The sequence below is a fragment of the Leopardus geoffroyi genome, chromosome A1 (assembly GCF_018350155.1).
Source record: "Leopardus geoffroyi isolate Oge1 chromosome A1, O.geoffroyi_Oge1_pat1.0, whole genome shotgun sequence".
Taxonomy (NCBI): domain Eukaryota; kingdom Metazoa; phylum Chordata; class Mammalia; order Carnivora; family Felidae; genus Leopardus; species Leopardus geoffroyi.
The window spans coordinates 1,645,539-1,666,869 of record NC_059326.1 but is presented as its reverse complement, the minus strand read 5'-3'; the positions used below and the strand labels follow the sequence as shown (position 1 = coordinate 1,666,869).

Here is a 21,331-nt window from a genome sequence, read left to right as displayed (position 1 = left end):
TGGATGACTGCCACTACCAAGAAGTTACATTTGGTGGTAATGACAGCAGCAACCTTTCTACATGCACCACATCACACTTACTCTCGTAATATCTCCTTTACGATCGGCATCAGCGGGGACCTTGTCAGAAATGCAAATTCCTGGGCACGGCCCAGACTGGTTCAGAGACGCTGGACTAGGAGCTCAGCAGGCTGTTTTCACAAGCCTTCCAGGGGACTCTGACACGTGCTCAAATTGGAGAGCCACTAAAGAGGATGGGCGCCGAGGCTCGTTAACCAAAATAACAGCAAAAATAAGGCTGCCGTGGGACCAGCCTGATCTAGAAGAAAAGGAACATTTTCTTCTTTTTTGGAAATTTTGTATGAGTGAGAGAGGAGACAGCACACACTCACGTGTGAGCGAGTGGGGGAGGGGCAGAGAGAGAGAATCTCAAGCAGGATCCACGCTCAGCACCTGACACGGGGCTCGATCCCAAGACCCTGGGATCATGACCCGAGCCGAAATCAAGAGTCGGATGCTCAACTGGCTGAGTCACCCAGGTGCCCTTAAAAAAGGACAATTTTCAAGGACTCCTGCTAATCATTTCAGAAATCGCTATTTCACATATTCCGATATGTAAATTCCTTATGGTCCTCTCTCCCGGGCAATACTTGAAAAAATCTAGTTGTAGGCACGGCATTTACTTTAGCAGCTTAAGGCTGGCCTCTTTTGAATGCATTTGGGAAATCATTCCTTTCCACTAACTGACCCGTGGGCCTAACCCGGACGGAAGTGCCAAATGTTTCCACATAAAGACAGAAATGTGCATCTTGAGGTCTCACAGGTAGAGGTGGAAGATGGTTAAGACGGGGGCCTGTCACATGTGGGGTTACAATAAATAGGCAAGCGGCCATATGCACACGGTGAGTGGCGGGGAGACTGCCGGAGGGGGTGAGGGTGCATTCGCAGCGTGCTTGCTGGATGCTCTGAAAGGGCCCGTGAGGGGAGGGGAAAGAGGAAGTGAGAGAGGCATCCACAGCAGGGTTTGTTCAGACTTCAAAGCCAGGACAGCCTGCACCGTGGCCTGGCCTGTGCCACGAGCTGGAGAAAAAAAGGCAGAAGACGCGATTCTCGAAAAAGTGTTACGGTGGAACCGGCAAGGTCACTGAAAGAGGCATCGAATTCGGGCTGCAGGAGCGAATGAAGAAGTCTGGGATGCCATGTAACTCAAGGGACCAGGAAATAAGGAACAAAACGTCAAATGGTGGGGGAAGAAAGCAAGCAAGCAAGGACCCTGAAAAGGAAGTATTTAATACTTTAAACTTGTGCCAAAAGAACCAGGCACCATGACACCCAGCTTGTAAAAATGTGTCAGTAACACAGTTTCTACTCCAAAATTCCCTCCTGTGAGGATAAAGCGTATTTGTGCACTAGGACTGACTATTTGTGTTGGACCGAAATGGAATAGATGAGAGAAAGGAAAAATTATTGAACAAGAAAACAGCAGGGGGTGAGGGCCAGGGCCAGGAGGCGAATTTGGAACGGCAAGGCCTCTCCCTCTCTGCGCTCGGTTGTCAGATCCCGGGCGGCCTCAGCTGCCTGCCTTTGCTACCCTGACCCTGACTTCGGTGGAGGCGCCAGGCCCAGCTGAGGCGCTGCATGTGTTCTGAGACACGGTGTGGTTTAAGGAGTCTCACTGGGGAGAGGTCACCTCGGGAGGCTGAGCAAAACTCTTGGTGTCGGGGGGTCTGGCCCCTCAGTGGCCTCGGAGGCACACCCTGATCCTTCCGATGTTTGTGAGAGGCAGACGACGGTCTGGGCAGAGTTTCTTGGGGTGGAACTGGGGACACTGTCCTCTGGGCTCCGCTTCAGCACCAACCGGGCACGCCCTGGCATCCTGTTAGGAGGTCCTGATGTTTCTGAAGCAGACTTCAAGCTGAAGACATCCGGGTAACTCAGGCTCAGGTCTAGAGGCTAACACTGGCGACATTCTGCAAGCTTGTGAATTACCAGAGAAGGCTCTGAGAACTTAATACAAGACTGCTGGGACTCGTTCTGGGAGGGACTGGCTGGTGACTCTGAACTTCAGATTTTGGTTTTTTTATAATTACTTTGTTTGAATCTCACACTAAAAAAAGTTGTTTTTCTTTGAGAGAGGATGTGCATGTGTGGGGGGGGGGGGGAAGGGGCAGACAGGGAGAGCGAGAACCCTAAGCAGGCCCCAAGCCCCCAGCGAGGGGCTTGATCTCACAAACCGTAAGCTCATGACCTGAGCCCAGATCAAGAGTCGGAGGCTTAAGTGACTGAGCCATCCAGGCGCCTCTGAGTTCAAGATTTTTAGAGGGAAGTGTAAAAAACTTAGAAGATGGTGAATCCATCTTTAATAAACGTTAATAAAGAACTTCGATAAACACTTAGCACTTCGCTAGGGTTACCAAGACAATGACTCCTGAAGGGACACTCAATTTCAAGAAAAGCTCCTATCACAGGCCGCCTGCTTCCTAAGAGCAAGGATGAAGCAGCCGCCGTGAGACGTCTGCTGAACCTTCCCCGTTCCTCTCAGCTGATGCCCACAGCCTTGTGCGCCGACCCTTCGCCACGAGGGACACTGCTGGTACATACAAGTCCATGATCCCTCTCCACAACTCCCAGGTCCAAAGAGCTCGGAAAGCCAAGTTTTCAGGTGGCAATATGTAAACTTCTTGGGCATAAAGCCCGACTTGACCTGAAGCTATTTTTAGCCACTATTTAACCTTAGTGTAATTGCCCATGTGTTTTCCCGAATCAGTAACAGTTCTGTCTGATTGTGAGGTGCACCCCACAGGTGTTACATATGGGGAAAGCACCACAGAAGGTTTCTGAACTCCAAAAGATGCTGAATTCCACAACACGCTTGGCCCCACAGACTTTGGAGAAGAGGCTGCAGGCCTGCTTGGCCGTCGCCCGCTTATGAGAACTGCCGGGACAGATCTTTCAGACCCAGGACTCAGTTAAATCCAACCCCAGAGAGTTGAGTGAACACACTGAAGCAGGGGTGGGGCAGGGGTAACAGAGCGGAGGCCACATCTGAGGGTCAGGGGACAGTATGGGAACGTCAACGCCCATCACGACCACGGAGGGGGGGGGGGGCTGACGACGTAAGAAACGGCTACTCCTCGACGCGGCAAACCGCCCTTGGCGTGCGTGGGACACAGACTGCAGGCGGCAGCTGCTACGTTCTGAGGCCGTGGGTGACTACTCCTGGGACCTGAGGGTAAACAGGCGAGGACAGTGAGGTTCAGCTGGAAAAGCCGGACTGATCCTCAGAGAATCAAACTGTCTTGCTAGAACGAGATGCCCCTGATGATCGTAACTGCTTAAACCCATCTGGCCAAGCAGAGCTCAGATCTCAGGAAAGAATCTTTGTCCCAGCTGCAGTTTGTATCCCCAGGAAAGTCAATAGCATCCTCAGCAGCGCCTGAGACCTGTGTGTCCTTCCAACTAGATTTTAATTTCCCTGAGCACAGGGACCGTGTTTTACTCATCCCTATGCCTCTGGCACTTAGCACAGTCTTTATCTGGCACCTGGTATGCATCTAACAAACGTGTGCGAATGAATGAAATAAAGGCCTACCCGAACTACGCCTTACGCGGTCTCTGCCCTGACACCTACATCACAAAGAGACGAGGGGTGGAGCTGGGCGGGGGCACGGACCCGGGTCACGTCTGCAGGACAGTGCGACGTACAGATATGAGAGAATGTACGTGTATTTACACATCCCAATTTAGCCTTTATTTTTCTGATCCGTTTCTTTAAAACCACCAAATTTCTACTAAGTTTAACTTATACTATTCCTCTGACGTGGACAGAGAAGGCAGATTTTGATGATGAGGAGAACGGGAAGGAAAACTTAACCTTGTTACTAAGTAATGCTGTGACAAGTGGTCGAAGTCAAGGAACTGAGCGATGCAAACAAATTTAGAAATCACTTAAAGCCTACGGCATTTATGTGGCTGGTCCAAAGGGAGACGGCTGTCGTGATCAAGACAGGAACTAGAATCATGTCTCCTAATGCCCGGACTGGCACGATTTCTACACTAAAGTATACTCAGCACTGCCAGCATTCTAGAAGGCCATCTTACTTCTCATCGCACTGCCCTAAAAGGTAAATTAACAAAATGTAACACAGTAAAACCTCATTAGCATGGACATCTATGGTAATCTACTCAGCATGACCTTATTTATTAACCACTTAGCAAAAACAGGTATGCTCACCGAAGAAGTAAAATCCACTGACATTGACCATCATTCACATAACAGAATGCTTACAAAATTAATTGGAGTCAGTGAGGTTTTACTGCGTACAGAACAAAAGGCATTCTTTCTGATTATTCGAGATGTTTCAAGAAGCCCGTGTGCTAGACGTCTGTCAAATCCAGTACGTCAAGGAAACAGGAAATACTCACCACTGCCGGCACTGCCCTCTCTTCTGCTGCGGGAGCCCCCGCTGCCATCTCTGCCAGACCTTACGCGCTAGAACAAGAAGATGAGTTTAAAAGAATGAATGATATTCCCTTGAAGGTGAATATAACTAAACGCTGATTTTTTTAAAAGCTTATTTATTTATCTTTGAGACAGAGAGAGAGAGAGAGAGAGAGGGAGCAAGGGAGGGGCAGAGAGAGAGGAAGGCAGAATCCCAAGCAGGCTCCACACCGTCAGCGTGGAGCCCTACGCAGGGCTCGAACTCAAGGAACCGTGAGATCGTGACCCGAGCCAGAATCAAGAGTCGGGCGCCTAAGCGACTGAGCCATGCAGTGCTCCTAAATGTTGATTTTTTCAATTAACATTGCTGTGTGGCGCTTAAGACTTACTGCCCCTACTCTCCTAAGAGCTTACCTTGATTCTATGAGAGAAAAGACAAAGTTGTTCTGTAAACAAAGGGTTCGCAGCCTGCCCTCCACCAGGGTCCTCAGGCCTTAGTAAACACCCAGGGGGCACTTGCACTCAGGTGCAGCGTAACCACTGCTTATAAAGCAAATATGCTCCTGGGGTGAAGGTTGAGGTCTTGGGGGGGGGTGTGGAACCCGCCGAAGGGCTATATCCTGCGTTAGTTTTACTCTGTAATGGCTGGACTTGAACTATTTTGGGGGGAAAAAGGTAAACTTTGAAATCCAACCTCTATAATAAAAGAACTATTAAAATCTCACAAAATACTTAAGATCTGCTTAATAGTCCACTTTCTTAGGTACAAGCTTACCCTTAAAACATAAGAAATATCTCCAAGCTGTGACATTCTTAGGTTTTTTGAAGCAATTTACGGTTACTTTGTGTTTTGCTTAGGAGTTATACTTTTTGTATTGACACTGAATCTGTCTCAAGTCATACTGCCAGATTCTCATATGCCTAATGCTGTGTTTAGAGAGAAGGGTAGTTAGTGAAGAGAGTCAGACAGCTTTTGATAATTATTTACTCCACAACTAAATTAAAATTTTAAACATAGATTGGTACCTTATTTAGATCTTCAATAATATAAGCAAAATTTCATATCTGATTCAAAAGACAAATTATTTATTCCCCAGTGAATTCTGAATTATCAGATCACAGATTAGAGGTTACTGACATTGTGATCGGCTAGGAAGAAAAAAAATTTCAATAACTCATTTCTCTAAAATGAAACACTCAGTACTTTCAAACATATGTAAATACGCCCAAATTTTTTCTGTTAAAAAGAAACCTCCCTTGAAACCCCATCTCTCCCCTTTGCCCTTTCTCTTGAAAATCTAAAGATGATATAACAAAATAAAAATTTTAATGTCTGTAATCAGATGTTATTTCAAAACTTGTTTTTCATCTTTCTGAAGATTATTTCTAGCATATCCAAAAGACCTATACGATACTAAAATAAACTCATAGATACAAATGCCTGTGTGACCTGAAGGTTTTTCAAATCAAATGTGAGAAAAGATCTTGCAGTTGCTTTAGTGACCATACGTTTAGAAGAGGACAATTTAGGAAAGTGAGCACTTTCCACGATCACCACATTCTTCGCCCCATTCCACCTGTTCCTTGCTCCCATCTAGAACTCCCCAATCTTGTGGCTCTCGTCCATCTTTTCCTAATTAATCCCCTGAATACTCACTTTATTTCTAGCCTAGAAACACCCCAGCACTTTGAGTACGTCCACGTCAGGACCTCCAGACACTTTGCTTGCCCACCTGTCTCTCTGCTCCACTCACCAAGAGAAACCTAAAACCTGGCTTGGTTCAACAACTTCTCTTCTTTCTCTCCTACTCCCAGGACACCGTGCTCTGCTGGACACAGGTCACGTAAGCACACGACAGACAGTGCCAGAGCCCCACTGCTGGCTCAACCTCCACCCGCACGGCCCACGGAGCAAGCACGTGTTCAATACATCACATTCAGTCCTTTGCATCTTTGGAAATGACTGCCCCTCGTACTCTGTGAATAAGAGTCAGCTTGCATCCCTTGGAGGGGCCAGCCTCCATCTGGTACCTCCTCTGCCTGCCATGCCTTTCCTCACCTCCTTTCCAGCAACGACTCACCCCTTAGGGTTCAGCTCCACTCTCATCTTCGGGCGACTCCCCTGTGACCCAGGTGGCTGCTCACTCAGTGTGCTTACCAGCACCCACGCCCTCCTCACACTCAGGGTCCCGCCTGCTGGTCCTTCTCTTTCACCACTCTCCCGTGGGTAGAGAACGTGGTTTTTAGGTTTTTTGTAAATGTTTATTTACGTTTGAGAGAGAGAGAGCAGAGAGAGAAGGAGACACAGAATCGGAAGCAGGCTCCAGGCTCTGAGCCATCAGCACAGAGCCCAGCGCGGGTCTCAAACTCATGAGCTATGAGATCATGACCCGAGCTGAAGTCGGACACTCAACCGACTGAGCCACCCAGGCGCCCCGAGAACGTGGGTTTTTATTCTCTGCCAACTGAACACCTATTTGCTGCTGAAAACCAATGAACTCCACCACACTGAATCTTGCATACTCTCTCTCTAATCGTTTGCATTGCGGCCGATGTTTTTCTCTTCCTTTTTGTATTTTGATTGCTCAGGCTTCAATTCCTGCTCTTCCCATTTTGTTCTTTTCCAGACATAGAGTTAAGTTTGGCAGAATGCCTGGAAGCTGATTTTTTTGTGTGTTCCGTGAAGAAGAAACATAAAACATCTTTAAAACACAGCAATTCTATGAGGCCCCCAGCTCCTGGGGCCAGTTCACACTGCTCCAGGCCCACAGCAGCCAGACACGCACAGTAGGTCTTTCTTGCCTGGCCAACAGCCCAGTGTTTAGAATTGCTCACTGATGGCACTAACGAATACACAGTGTGTAAAATATTCCTCTTAGCACCAAGGGGAGAACAGTCTTCTTTTTCCATAAAACTTCCAGGAAGAGAAGAAGTTCTCTGAAAAACCAGTCTAAATAAATAAATTTTTGGCTTTAACTCCTTTAAAATAGGAGTTAGGGGCTCAAGGAGATACACTATCCTGGCTCCCATAAATCTGAATCAATTTCTCTCTCTCTCTTAGGTCTACATAAAACCTTTCCCATTTTAAACAATTTTTAAAAATCCATGACCTGATTTATATCTATTTCCTGCCCCCCTCCCTTACATCAGATTCCATATCCTGAGCTGGTATTTGATCATTTGCATGATGACCCTGTGGCAGCATAAACTTTAGACAAGTGCTTTTCAGACTTTAGTGAATATAAAAATACCTGGAGAATTTGTTTAAAAACACATATGCAGATTCTTGAATTTAACTCTGGGGTAGGGTTTCGGTAGGTCTGGGATGGGGCCCAAGACTTTGTAATTCTAAGATGCGCCCAAGTGACCACAGACCATGCTTCAATAGCACTAGTTGGAGACCCCCATCCTAATCAAATTATGGAGTTATACTTTTGCCATTTTAATTTACCAACTTTTTGAGTGCAGAGTAAGTAAGAACTATATATCAGCTGAAAATAATTATTTGGATCATCTGCTTCCCCTACTTTTCATAAGGTGGTAAGGCACAGTAGTTAGGAACCTGGATTTGAAGCCTAGGGCTGCCCCCAATAGCCGTGTGACCTAGAGGAAGGGACTTAGCCACCACGGTTCTCAGTTTTCTCATCTGTTAAAAAAAAAGTAATAATGAAACTATACCCAACATCCTAGGACTACTGCAATGGTTAAGTTAGCTGTTACACATAAAATGTTCATAACAGGGCCTGTACTCGTCACGCACTCAGTAAGCGTTAGCTGTTGCTATTCTACTGTCTCGTCAAGCAGATGTTACCAAGTAGAATTGAAGGGGAAACTGTAACCAGAACCACGAAGAGTGCTAACGGCACTCACAAACATTCATCCAGCCTCTTCACGTCTTTTCCTTCCTGCTGCCAAACTTCTACCATTACTAGCACTTCAAGAGGAAAGGAAGGGACACAGACTGGGGGTCCACTTTGTTTTCCTGTCAGCAGCTCCAGGTAAAGATTTGATGTGATTATCTCTGATATCCCTGCTTTCCTATTGTTTTTAATGTTCATTTATTTATTTTGAGAGAGGGGGCAGAGGGGCAGAGAGGATCCCAGGCAGGCTCCACACTGTCAGCACAGCGCCCCACATGGGCTCATTCTCCTGACCATGAGATCATGACCTGAGCCAAAGTCGAGTCCCAAGCTTAAAGGACTGAGCCACCCACGTGCCCCTTCCTGCTTTCAATTACATGTCTGTTTCACAAACGGTCTCCAGTTCACAATATGGAAGCGCTCTTCTTCAGGAAGAAACAACAAAGTTAGAGTGGTCATAGAGAGTTACCGACTTTAAAAAAGATATCTAACAATGCATAAATGTTTAAAGAAATCAAGACATATCTACCTGTATAATAGTAGATGGTATTATGCAGACAATTTATGTAACAATTTATGTAACAATAATTACATAAAGAAATTCTAATTCCATCAAAAGATGTTAAGTTTCTGCATGGGGGCAGATTCTAAACAAGAAACACACAGAAAAAGTAACAAGTTTTAAGTTCAAATTTAGAAAAGGAGAGTGCCCTTGATTCAGAAGTTTATTTACTACACTTTGCTTCGAAACTAATAGTGCTTTTATGTACTATGCAAGCCAGGAAATAGAATGCTCTGCCCCACGGGCTCACAATTCAAGAAACACAAACTGAAATTGAACACACAACAATTAAAAGAGAAATTAATTCTCAAGTAGTGAGAATTCTTTTAGTCTCTTCTTCCTAGGACCTTTCTTTTCCACTATTTTTTCTCCTCCACTTTGCATTTTTTTTTGTATACTCATTTTTGAGATAGAGAGAGCAAGTGTGGAAGGAGCAGAGAAAGAGGGGACAGAGAATCCAAAGCAGGCTCCAAGCTGTCAGCACAGAGCCTGATGCAGGGCTCAAACTCACGAACCATGAGATCATGACCTGAGCCGAAGTTGGACACAACTGACTGAGCCACCCAGGCACCCCTCCACTTTGCATTTATAAGCAAAACATAAGTGAGAAAGATTTAATGAGGAGTACCAAAGAACAGAGAAACTGATTCCAAGGGCACTGAAAAGAGAGTACTTTGTGGATGAGGGCTGTGACTTTCACTTTCAAGTAGCATTTAAGGGAAGATATTAAGAAGAAGCTATCATGAGAGAAGACATCTAAGTGACCTTGGGTTTTACACAGATTACAGCGAGAGCAGTGACATAACATTACCAAAAGAGGCACTGCTCAAGCACACTGAGACATTAATAATTAGAGTAAGTAAGAGAAACACTGGATGATCTAAATGCATCAATAGTAATTCATATGATTTTACTAAAGTACTCTTTTTTTAAAATGTTTATTTATTATTGAGGGACAGGGAGAGACAGAGCATGAGCATGGGAGGGGCACAGCGAGAGAGGGAGACACAGAATTTGGAACAGGCTCCAGGCTCTGAGCTCTCAGCCCAGAGTCTGGCATGGGGCTCAAACTCGCAAACCAAGAGATCATGACCTGAGCCGAAGTCGGATGCTTCACCGACTGAGCCACCCAGGCACCCCAATAAAGTACTCTTAATTAAGTCATTAGGGAATTATTTTAGTGAGGACAGTGCAAGGATGTCAGATATATGAGAGAAACAGATAAAAGTAGACTATACTCAACGAATATTTAAATATTTTGATGGGAGAGGAATCAATCGGCAGAGTACTCATCACAAAGAGAAAGCAGTCTCAGTGTAACTCACATATTCATTCATAGTAGTAAGAACCAACAGTCCACAAGAATATTAGCCCCATAACAGCCCGAGCAAGAAAGAGTTTGACACCACAGAGAGAGGATGCATACAGGAAGGAGGACGAGGGAAAAGAAAAAGCAAAGGGAGACAGGACGTCGACGTAAAGGTGAAGCACTGTGAAGACCAAAACCAGAGCACGATATCGACCCGATGAAACCCAACATGGGGAAACTGGGCGAAAAGAAAATCATGCAGAAGCAACTCTGCATCTGTTTAAAGGGGCCATGTTTTGGTCTTTATCCCTCAAGTTCATTCCCCAGGGACTCCCTGGAATCGGGGTTTCCTACAGCTGGAGTTAGGATCCCTTGTGAGCTAGCTGCAAGACAAGTCCCAGGAGTTCAAGGCAGCTACTTACTGTGTAAAACGAGCCTGCACCAAAGTCTGCTAAACCAGAGATGGTAACACACAGGCCAGTCGCCCTGTTTAAGGCTGTGAGTTGTGAGGAGTGTATTATGCACGATCCATAGTTTGTCTTTTTTGTGTGTTCTCTGTTCGGCATCAACTTAAACTCCTGATGGTGAAACGTCAGAAGTCTTAAGAATGTGACCCTTTCCACATACCTCCATGGATCTATACTAAGTAACTTTACAACTAATTTAAGCTCCAAAGAATGTTCTTGGTTTGAGATATATACTTCTTTTGGATTCTTCTTAATGGGACCAATTTAGCAGTGATTATGATGACACTTATGATAATTTGAACTTTCATTTATATCTGTTTAATTTTACAAAACTTGCACACAGGTTACCTGATTTACCAGTGGGTATATGGTAGTAAATTGGTCTTGACAGCAGGTTTTAAACTATATACCCTGGCATCGCATTAATAACAACTTGGTATTTTATAGGATTTTTAAGGTAAAAATCTATGTCATGTTCATAATCCTTTTACAACTGATACTTTACACAAGAGAATAAAGACTAAAACCATCAGATCACATCTTCAAAGCAAAGACAATTTAAAGCTAACCACATTTTGAAAGCAAATATAGAATTTAGACTTAATTATCCAAGATAATGAAATTCTTGATAAAGTCTAACCTTAAAGAATGTATTTTCTTTCTATTTAAGGCAGACACTCAAAGACCATGTTAAATATTCTAGGCTCAAACTTAGGGGAGACTATTCTCTTCAAAAAGTAAAAATAAGAACACTGCTATTCCACATACTGCATGAAACACAGAAATAAAACTTAAAAAGCTTCCATGCATATTAATACTATTCTCAGAGCCATGGTCTACTACATAATGAAACAGCTTAAAGAAAAAGTACTATTGGGGCGCCTGGGTGGCGCAGTCGGTTGAGCGTCCGACTTCAGCCAGGTCACGATCTCGCGGTCCGTGAGTTCGAGCCCCGCGTCAGGCTCTGGGCTGATGGCTCAGAGCCTGGAGCCTGCTTCGGATTCTGTGTCTCCCTCTCTCTCTGCCCCTCCCCCGCTCATGCTCTGTCTCTCTCTGTCCCAAAAATAAATAAACGTTGAAAAAAATAAAAAAAGAAAAAAAAAAAAGAAAAAGTACTATTGTTATAGGATTTCCTCTTAATTTCCATGGGCCACAGGGCCCTCCAACTGAAATTAATTCTGTAAATTAACCTGCAAGTCATTCTGCTTTGTGGAAAGTTACAACGATCTGTCTGAGAGTAACCAACCATCCACTACAGTAGGCTGACTCTGTTGTACTTCCTCCTGTTAAGAACTGGTTCTTGGGGCACCTGGGTGGTTTAGTTGGTGGACTCTTGCTGGACTCTCTATTTCCACTCAGGTCATGATCTCATAGTTCGTGGGATCGAGCCCTGCGATGGACCCCAAGTTGGGCCCTGAGTCGGGTTCCATGCTGTCCTGCCTGGGATTTTCTGTCTCCCTCTCTCTCTGCCCCTTCCCGCTTCACTCTCTCTGTCTCAAAAAGAAACTTAAAAAAAAAAAAAAAAAAAAAGAATTGATTCTTGATAGAATTTTATCCTCAAACTAGAATATTAGTTGTTTCTCCTTTTATGTCACAGCAGAAAAAAATTTCAACTTTTTTTTTACTGATAGAAGAACCCAGCGTCACTCATTTGAGCTACAGAAGGCTGACATTTTGAAAATTAACAGACAGTAGATTTTGGCCCATATGTGATACCTGTTCCCTTATTTCTTTCATTTTTTCCAATCTCTTAAGTTTTGTTGCATATTCTTGAACTTCTTTTAATCCAATATCTGTGCAGAGACGAACCAAGAAGCGCAGACCTAAATTGTAAAAACAGATGTAGAAAAATATTAATGCAGGGTTGAAAGTATAAGAAATCAATGAATCCGTCTTTTGGGACACAAGGAGGAATGATGCTCACAAACAGTATTTGTTTTCATCAAAAATTAACCTACACTTCGTACTCACTGGCCCTAAGAGAACGGGACTTCCCTGAAAGAGGACCTACAGGGAGGACTCTCTCCACCTGTCCTGTCCTCAGGACAGACCACATCATCTACATTTAGGGCCCTTCCCATACTCTTTATTTCCTTATCTGCTTTTCCTTTCCTCTACTTATGATTACCGATCTATTAGATATTTTGTTTTTTGTCTTTCTCTTCCTAGGAGTTTTCATCTGTCTTTCGGCCACATCGATAGTGCTGGAACAGTGCTATATTACCAACACTGTAGCATCCTCCCTAAGAATTTGTAAAGAAGTCAGCAATTCATGACCACTAAAATGTTGCAAAAGGAGTAGTACTAAAATAATTTAAAATATCACATGTTATTATATAAATTGCCTATGTGTACATTTGTCTTAATAATTCACAATAAGGAGGTAATTTACATATATTGTACAAATAATGCTTAATTATTTCTCTTACCTACCTATTCTCAGAAAGAATGGTTTAGGAATATTTAAAAAAAATTTTTTTTAACATTTATTTATCTTTGAGAGACAGAGAGAGGCAGAGTGTGAGTGGGGAAGGAGCACAGAGAGAGAAGGAGAAACAGAATCTGAAGCAGGCTCCAGGCTTTGAACTGTCAGCACAGAGCCCGACACAGAGCTTGACCGCACAAACCTTAAGATCATGACCTGAGCCAAAGTCGGATGCTTAACCGACTGAGTCACCCGGGTGTCCCTTAGGAATGAATATTTAATGTGACATAAAAGTCACTGTTTTTGGTGGATGTTCTCTGAAATCTTTAGAGTTATTTTTGATAACTGAAGAATGTATTTTAAGAATGTGTTATCCTGCTGGGTTTATCAGAAAACTACTGTGCTCAAAATGAGATAGTACATGGGTGCAAATGTTTTTTCTATAGCTCTAGTTAAGGCAGATTAAGGCAGACTTTTTTTTTTCATTTTTTTTTTTTAACGTTTATTTATTTTTGAGACAGAGAGAGACAGAGCATGAACAGGGGAGGGGCAGAGAGAGAGGGAGACACAGAATCTGAAGCAGGCCCCAGGCTCTGATCTGTCAGCACAGAGTCTGACACAGGGCTCGAACTCACGGACCGTGAGATCATGACCTGAGCCGAAGTCGGACGCTTAACCGACCGAGCCACCCAGGTGCCCCTAAGGCAGACTATTAATTATATTTGTCTTGAAAATTATACAGGCCAAAAGCATCCTGAACATTCCCTAATGGCATAGATTTAATTTTTAGAGTGAATCTTTTTTTTTTTTTTAAGATTTCATTTTTTAAGTAATCTCTACACCCAACATGGGCTCAAACTCATAGCCCAGAGATCAAGAGTCACATGCTCCACCAACTGAGCGAGCCAGGCACCCCTTAGAGCGAGTCTTAAATTCTCAATAAAGAAAGTAATTTGGGGGTGCCCAGGCTCAGTCAGTTGAGCGTCTGACTCTTGACTTCAGCTCAGGTCATGATCTCATGGTTATTGAGGTCGAGCCCAGCATCAGGCTCCCTGCTGACAGCACAGAGCCTGCTTGGGATTCTCTCTCTCTCTCTCTCTCTCTCTCTGCTCCTCCCCTGCGTGCGTGCTCTCTCCCTCTCTCTCTCAAAATAAGTCAATAAACTTAAAAAAAAAGAAGAAAGAAATCTGGACTTGCTTGGAGATTGTCCCTCTCCTGGTCCAGTGCACAGGTGCCATGACTTCAGCAGTGGTTCCCAACCGGCAGCGATCCTGTCCCCCAGGGGACACCTGTCACGGTCTGGAGACATTCTGCTTTTCGTAAGGAGGCGGTGGACGTGCTACGAGCGTCTGGTGGGTAGAGGCCAGGGAAGCTGCTACAACGTTCTACAACCCATGGGGTGGCTTCCCACAATACAGAATTATCTGCTCCCAAATGTCAGTGGTGCCAAGGAGGGGAACCATCTGCCCAGCAGCCTGTTGGGGCTTCTTCGTTTTCACAACAAGATGGTACTGTTACCTCTCACTCAATTTCTCAATCACCAAGCTTCCTAAAGTGACTGAGATTAAGATTCCCATAAAAAGCTTTTTAAAAAAAGAAACAGGAAATGAAAGCTATCTGGGTCCACTGAGAACCTAAAGGAGAATCTCTGTAGGTTGGGCTAGAAATCTGTGCTTTTTAAAGTTTTACAAGTAATTCCACGTAGCCTGTGTCCCGATGGCATTTGTCAGTTAACAGATCTGCTTCTGATTGGCATTAGAGAAGCCCTTGCTCCGAAGCTGCCACCAAAGGCCATTAATTCCGAGCCCTGTGCTGTTGACCTTTCACAAAAGCCAAATGGAGACAAATATTAACGAAGGAACGTGTAGTACGTCTCATCCCTGGCTCAGGAGGGGCCACTGGAAAGCTTGACACAGAACAGATTTGTCTTACTGAACTGAAATGTATTGTTTAGTGTTCACTGTCACTGAAGGACAAAATTAAAAAGTCTTTTCAAACATGTTATTTTATTTTCTGAGGGGATGTCACAAAAGCAAGGAGCCGCCACGGCTTTCAACGACCTACTGTCTCTCTCTGCTACGCAACATAAATGAAGAGTTGGAAAACGTTTTCTTCTTCCCAAGGAATTATTTTTTGTTTCCTTGTAAATAGCAAAGATTATATAACTGATTACATTTTTCTCTTTCTTTTAGCTTCAAGGCTATTCAGGGCCAAATACTGTTCAGTGGCAGTGTGTGGCATGTGAATATGGTTATTTTGTGTTTTTCTTGATCATGATTTTGTTGTTGGTACTCCCATTAATACTTCACGTTATTGCTTTAGGTTACATCAAACCCACTGTGCAACAAGATGGAGAAATAAATGAGTATTTTCTGCAAAGCTAACTTCACAAAAGGAAAATAAGCAAAATATCAACATAATCTTTTAAACTTAAAGTAACATTAAAATTCATTTGCTATCCATATCAGCAAGATGACCATTCTATTTTCATAAACTCAAAGTATTTTTCAACCTCAAAAAGTTGCATACTAACTGAAGAGTTAAAAACGCCTTTTCTATAAATACCACAGTATGAGCTTTAACAAATCAATGATAAACCAAAATTTATTTTCAAATTTCATAAAACTTTGACATACAGATCTGTTTACTACTGAAGAGAACCCAGTGGTATATTTAAATCCATCAAAGACTAAATTCTATAAAATGTACTCGCAGAGTCAAATTTTCTGATCCTATAACCACATGTATAAACATGTGTCACAAAGTATAGGCTGGTAGCTATCTATGCAATTACCATAGCAAAGATAAGTATTATACATAAGGCAATAAAGAGTTAGAACCTATAGTTTTAAAGTTATAAAATGTAAACTCACATTCAACATTTTCTGGAAATTTTCTGTGAATATCCTTGTAAGTATCCAATGCTTTTTGGTAGTTACCTATAAATAGGAAAAAGAGAAAAAAACATACTCACAGATTGTAAAAATTAATAACATTAAGAAGACTTCCATGTTTGCCACAAGCATATATAAACCATTCTTAATATAACTTCTGGAAGAAAATGTACAGATAAAAGAAATTTGAAAAAGAGAGCGAGAGTAAACGGGTGATGGTTGAAACTTAGTTCTACTGCTTAAAATACATTGTTGTAAAAAATTAAGATCTATTCAATTTCCGAAAAATTAAAAATCAGTCCAGAAGAACAATTGACAATTTTAAAAATAATCTAAGTGATAAGCTAACATTAATTTCAATGTCATTCACTTAGTTGGAAAAGATGAAAAATAACCTTTCTTGGTAGTTTTTATTTTGAAACATTCAAAAATTTATAGAAAGCATTTTGTTTTATAATACAATAATTTAGCTTCACAGCAACAAAGAATTGGAAAAATAACTTGGGATCAAAGATCTTTGCTAAAATGTCGGTAAACAAGCGATGAGTCTCAACAGGCCCCACTATGCACGAGGGCCAGCCATGCTGACCCTCCCGAACATGTGGTATGAATTCGATGTAACAGACAGGAAGCACCCGGCAGCTCTCAATAAACATCAGCTTCTCTTCTAAATAGTACTTCAGTTAACACAAGAAAGTTTCTATCTCAAATCACTCAGAATACCTCTTACATATGTACGCTTTACATGTGACTGACAAGGAAATGAACATTGGTAATTCAGAATGCATGCTGATACACATAAAATGTATAATACATAGTTATGTTGTATGTTCCCCAGGAAATAGAGTAACAGCAAAGATCAATGATCTAAATGATTTTAGGACTCCTGTGTACATATCCTGATGCCATTCTAGAGGAGCTCATAAAGAAAGAAACCTCCTACAAGACACGATGACAACATCGTTAACACTGTCACGATCCGTGCTCCCCCTGGATTAAGGAATTTATTTTCCTGGATCATTTGTGGCCTCTATAAGAGGGATTACAAATCTGTTCACGTCCATCTCATTACCTAACATCTGATAACAGTCAACAATATCATTCACTTCACGGTGAGTCCAACACTTCAGGACAAGCGTCAGCAGTACATGTAATAAAAAGTTAACTGAAAACGCAAATGAAGATACCAAGTAGCATTTGGTATAAAAAAATACAGCCCCAGTTGTCGCAGTTCTGGGCCTTCTTCAGCCTTGTCAGGTGTGAGACAGTCTCATAGATTTGGCACGGCACACAGGCTGCTCAGAATTAGGTGAACAGAAAATGGAAACATAAACTACTGGGTATAGAATGCCTACTTTTCTGTGACTTAACATACCCAATGATTACGTGTTAACTTTGAAAAATAACGAGTCTGTTAATAGTGGGGACGGAATACACGACTAAGACCCATTTTGTAAGCATGACTTTTTTCTGTGGGTAGTAGTTATGCTTCCAATATGTTAGTCAGCAAGTTACTGTTTTAGTAAACAAACATGTGGTTGGAACACAGTTCTATGCATAATTACCTAAAGGATAGAAGCAAAATATATAAAAACTGAACAAAGTTAAAGCATTTACCACTTCTTCTAAAACAACTAGCTACCATCAGCTGCCATCTCACTTGTGTAGGCCTATAAAAGAAACAAAATTATATGAAATCAGACATGAAACAAAAATAACCTGAGATGATCAGTTTTAGAAAGCCACATATCTGTACTATCTTTCAACTACATTTTTCCAAATACTTTTTGACCTCTAATTAGATCTTTATTATTGAAAGTAGCATATATACAATTTCCTTCATTATTACCTATCATATGTATATTAGAAAATTTAAGAGTCCTTCAATCTGGTCACACCTTTATTTAGATTTTATGTGAACCACTTAACCTGTTTGGCTAAAGACCACTGTGATCTATTTTAAACATTATCATTACCTTTGCCATAATGTTATACTTTGGCTTAGTACCTAAGACTTAGAAATTTAGGCTTGCAAATTTTGTACCCATGAGGCAATTGTTGACCTTGTGTTTGAACAATTAGGCTTCAACTAAAGGTAGAGTAAAAAAGAACTATATTCATTCTTTTTTTCCTCTTAAAAAGAAAAGGATTTCTTTTCTTAAAAAATGTTTATTTTTGAGAGAGGGCAAGCAGCGGAGGGCAGGCAGCTCTGTGTTCTGTCAGCAGAGCCCGCTTTGGATCCTCTGTCTCCCTCTCTTTGCCCCTCGAGCTGGGCTCGAACTCACCAACTGTGTAAGATCATGACCTGAGCCGAATCGGACGCTTAACTGACTGAGCCACCCAGGTGCTTCAAATTTCTGTTATAAAATAAATAATAACGACCAGGATTTCTAAAGACTACTGTTACAAATACCCAGGAAAATAAGATTTGAAGAAATGAAAGACTAGGGAATAATTGAATGTGCTTCTCATTTCTTTTTAGACTCTTCCTTCTATTTACCTGATGGCCTCAGAGACAGCCTCACTCCCACTCAATTTGATGGCACACCTACCAGCTCTGGAGTCTTATTAGATCAGGGTCACAGCCCTACTACTTGGACAAGCTCCTTAACCTCAAATCCACTCCCTACAAAGCCATCCACTTTGATCTAAAGAAAACACATATCTAACTACATTACTTCCCTCTTTAAAATGCATCACCTCCCCTCCAACTGCACGGTAACTCCAAGGTCCTAATCCAGTTCATCCACTGTTAGCCATTTGCTACCTCACCAACTCCACTTCCATGGGGAGCTGCCCAACATTTCATGCTACAGCAAATCCAAACGGGAGGACAGAGTCCTTTGCATTCACTGCATTTTCTAGACTTCTGATCTTTGCACACACCGTCACCTCCACTTGGAGGCTCATCCCAACCTCATGACCCACTTCCCTGCCAGACCAGATTAGATTGTTCTGTGGACTCTTCTAACATCCTAGAATCTCTTTGGCACTGCATTTACTACACTGTAGTCTTATTTATGCTTCTGAATCCCTTATTAAACTATAAATTCCTGAGGGCAGCAGAGTCTTTTGTGTTCCCAGGACCTGGCATGATGCCTGATATATGCTGGGTGATCATTCATCATTAACTCCTCATTTACATATTCAAGTATATGTCTTTATAATTTCCTGAAAGGTTGGGATTATGATTTTTAGTTTGGTACACTATTCATTCTGTTAACTTGGTAAATTACTTAAATTTGTGCCCATGTTTACTCATCTACAGAGTGGGAAGGATAACAGCACCCACGTCATAAATCAGTTGTGAGGATTACATAGCACAATGTATCTAAATAATAAACATTAGTGATTATTATAACCACTTCTCTTCTCTTCTTCAGGAAAGCCTTACTTCATGAATGCCCCCTACTGGGAAATTGAAAAAACAGCCACCAGAGCAGCTGCTACGTAGTGCGTGCATGAATGTGTGTGCATCCTCATGTGGAAAATGGAGTAATTATTTTCAACCACTAAAGTAGCCCAGTAAAGAGGAAGAACAGGGCTCAGTGACTTAATGTTAATAAGGTATTAGGTAATATTCTGGATTACTAATTCTAGTGGATCATAACTACAGGTGATCTGTGACATTGCTTGTTCCATTAGCATACATAATTGGGCACTGATTTGATGTAGACGATCAGCAAAAGATTTTATGCATCATAATAGTCGAGAAGCTTTCATATATGAGAAATGCAGTCTCATGTCTTTAGGACATGAGATAAATTTATTAATCTTCAGAATTAAGCTGCCACGTTCGTACTGATAGTTTTAGGAACTGGAGAGAGCCCAGACACTATTAATACAGGACAGGATAGTTTTGCACAAAAGCAAACAAGCCTAATAGTTTTGGTTTGTCTCTTTTATCTGTCTTACCATCAGAACCTAGTTTATAAGTAGTAAGCCAAGTTCATTTCTTGAGTGGATGCCTACTCCTCTCCTCAATCCTCAGAGAAAAATACTACTATTTACAGGCAGCACATTTAAGACATAGTGATTTAGAATAACACCACCTCCAAACCAGCAAATTGGTTATAAATTGCCTAGCACAGTATTAAAACACTAAAGGTTTTATGTATTTTAAATCTGTAATGACGTGGCTTTATAGAATCATGGAACTTCAGAATTTTAAGGACAAGAAACTGAGACACGGGCATCCTATGCCTAAGGTTATTGTCCCAATGGTATTTACCAGCATAATATCCTGAATAAATCCCTTATGTCACACTTCCAGAAAGCAATGAGGAATGCAGTTTGAAAACTATCTCCGGGAAGAATTATTATCTCCACACATGGAATAAGTAAGCACCATCTGAGAGTCATGATTTCTGGATTAAAGATGGCAGAGTTCAAAATCTTTTATTGCACAGGGGCGCCTGGGTGGCTCAGTCGGTTGACTGACCGACTTCGGCTCAGGTCATGATCTCGCGGTCCGTGAGTTCGAGCCCCGCGTCGGGGTCTGTGCTGACAGCTCGGAGCCTGGAGCCTGCTTCGGATTCTGTGTCTGCCTCTCTCTCTGCCCCTCCCACACTCATGCTCTGTCTCTCTCTGTCTCAGAAATCAACGAACATTAAAAAATTTAAAAAAATCTCTTATTGCACAATGTCTTTTCTGGAAATTAACCTCCCCAAACAAAGGAGAATAAGAAAGATAAACTCTATGTCAGATCAAACTCAAACCATATAAAACCATATACAAATGATGGATGATGGACTAAAAACAAATGGAAACTGACTTCAGGAGGGCAAAGAAAGGTAAAACTCAAGTGCTTGCCAACAGCATACTGATGAGAGGTGCTCAGATCTTCCCTGCAAATCACCAGAAGTGTTCAAGAATTGGGATCACCGGCACTGAGGAAGGAGCAGTAAAGCATGAAACTATAAAAAGGAAAACAGACTGGAAATGTGACTGAGAAGCAGTGGGGCCCCCTCACCCTCAGGAGCCACTCAGGAAGGCTCCCGGCCAGGGGGGCTCGGCTGGTCCGAGGTGCTGGACTGAGGGCTGCAGGATGAGGCAAAGAGTCTGCTTCTGGACAGGGAGATCCTCAGCCCAGTCCCTGCCAGCTGGGCAGCAGCCCAGGCTTATACTCCTGACGCAGATCTGAGGATGTTTCTCTGAATACACTGAATGGCCCCAGAGAAAAGACTTTAGAATTTTAAGATTAAATCTCAGGAACAAAATCATACTATTAACATGTTCTTTAAAAAAAAATTTTTTTGGGGCGCCTGGGTGGCGCAGTCGGTTGGGCGTCCGACTTCAGCCAGGTCACGATCTCGCGGTCCGTGAGTTCGAGCCCCGCGTCAGGCTCTGGGCTGATGGCTCGGAGCCTGGAGC

General features: G+C 42.6%; 1 protein-coding gene across 8 annotated transcripts in view; it reads right to left on the bottom strand.

Annotated features, from left to right (window-relative positions):
• Positions 1-21,331, bottom strand: part of IFT88 (intraflagellar transport 88) — a 133,356-nt gene that overhangs the window by 19,961 nt on the left and 92,064 nt on the right. For all 8 annotated transcript variants that reach the window (XM_045444086.1, XM_045444095.1, XM_045444103.1 and 5 more), the window contains 4 exons: positions 17,576-17,628; positions 15,938-16,003; positions 12,356-12,462; positions 4,426-4,492 (listed from right to left, as the gene is read on the bottom strand). In XM_045444086.1, the coding sequence (XP_045300042.1) occupies positions 4,426-4,492; positions 12,356-12,462; positions 15,938-16,003; positions 17,576-17,628 (293 nt within the window). The remainder of the gene's footprint in view (positions 1-4,425; positions 4,493-12,355; positions 12,463-15,937; positions 16,004-17,575; positions 17,629-21,331) is intronic.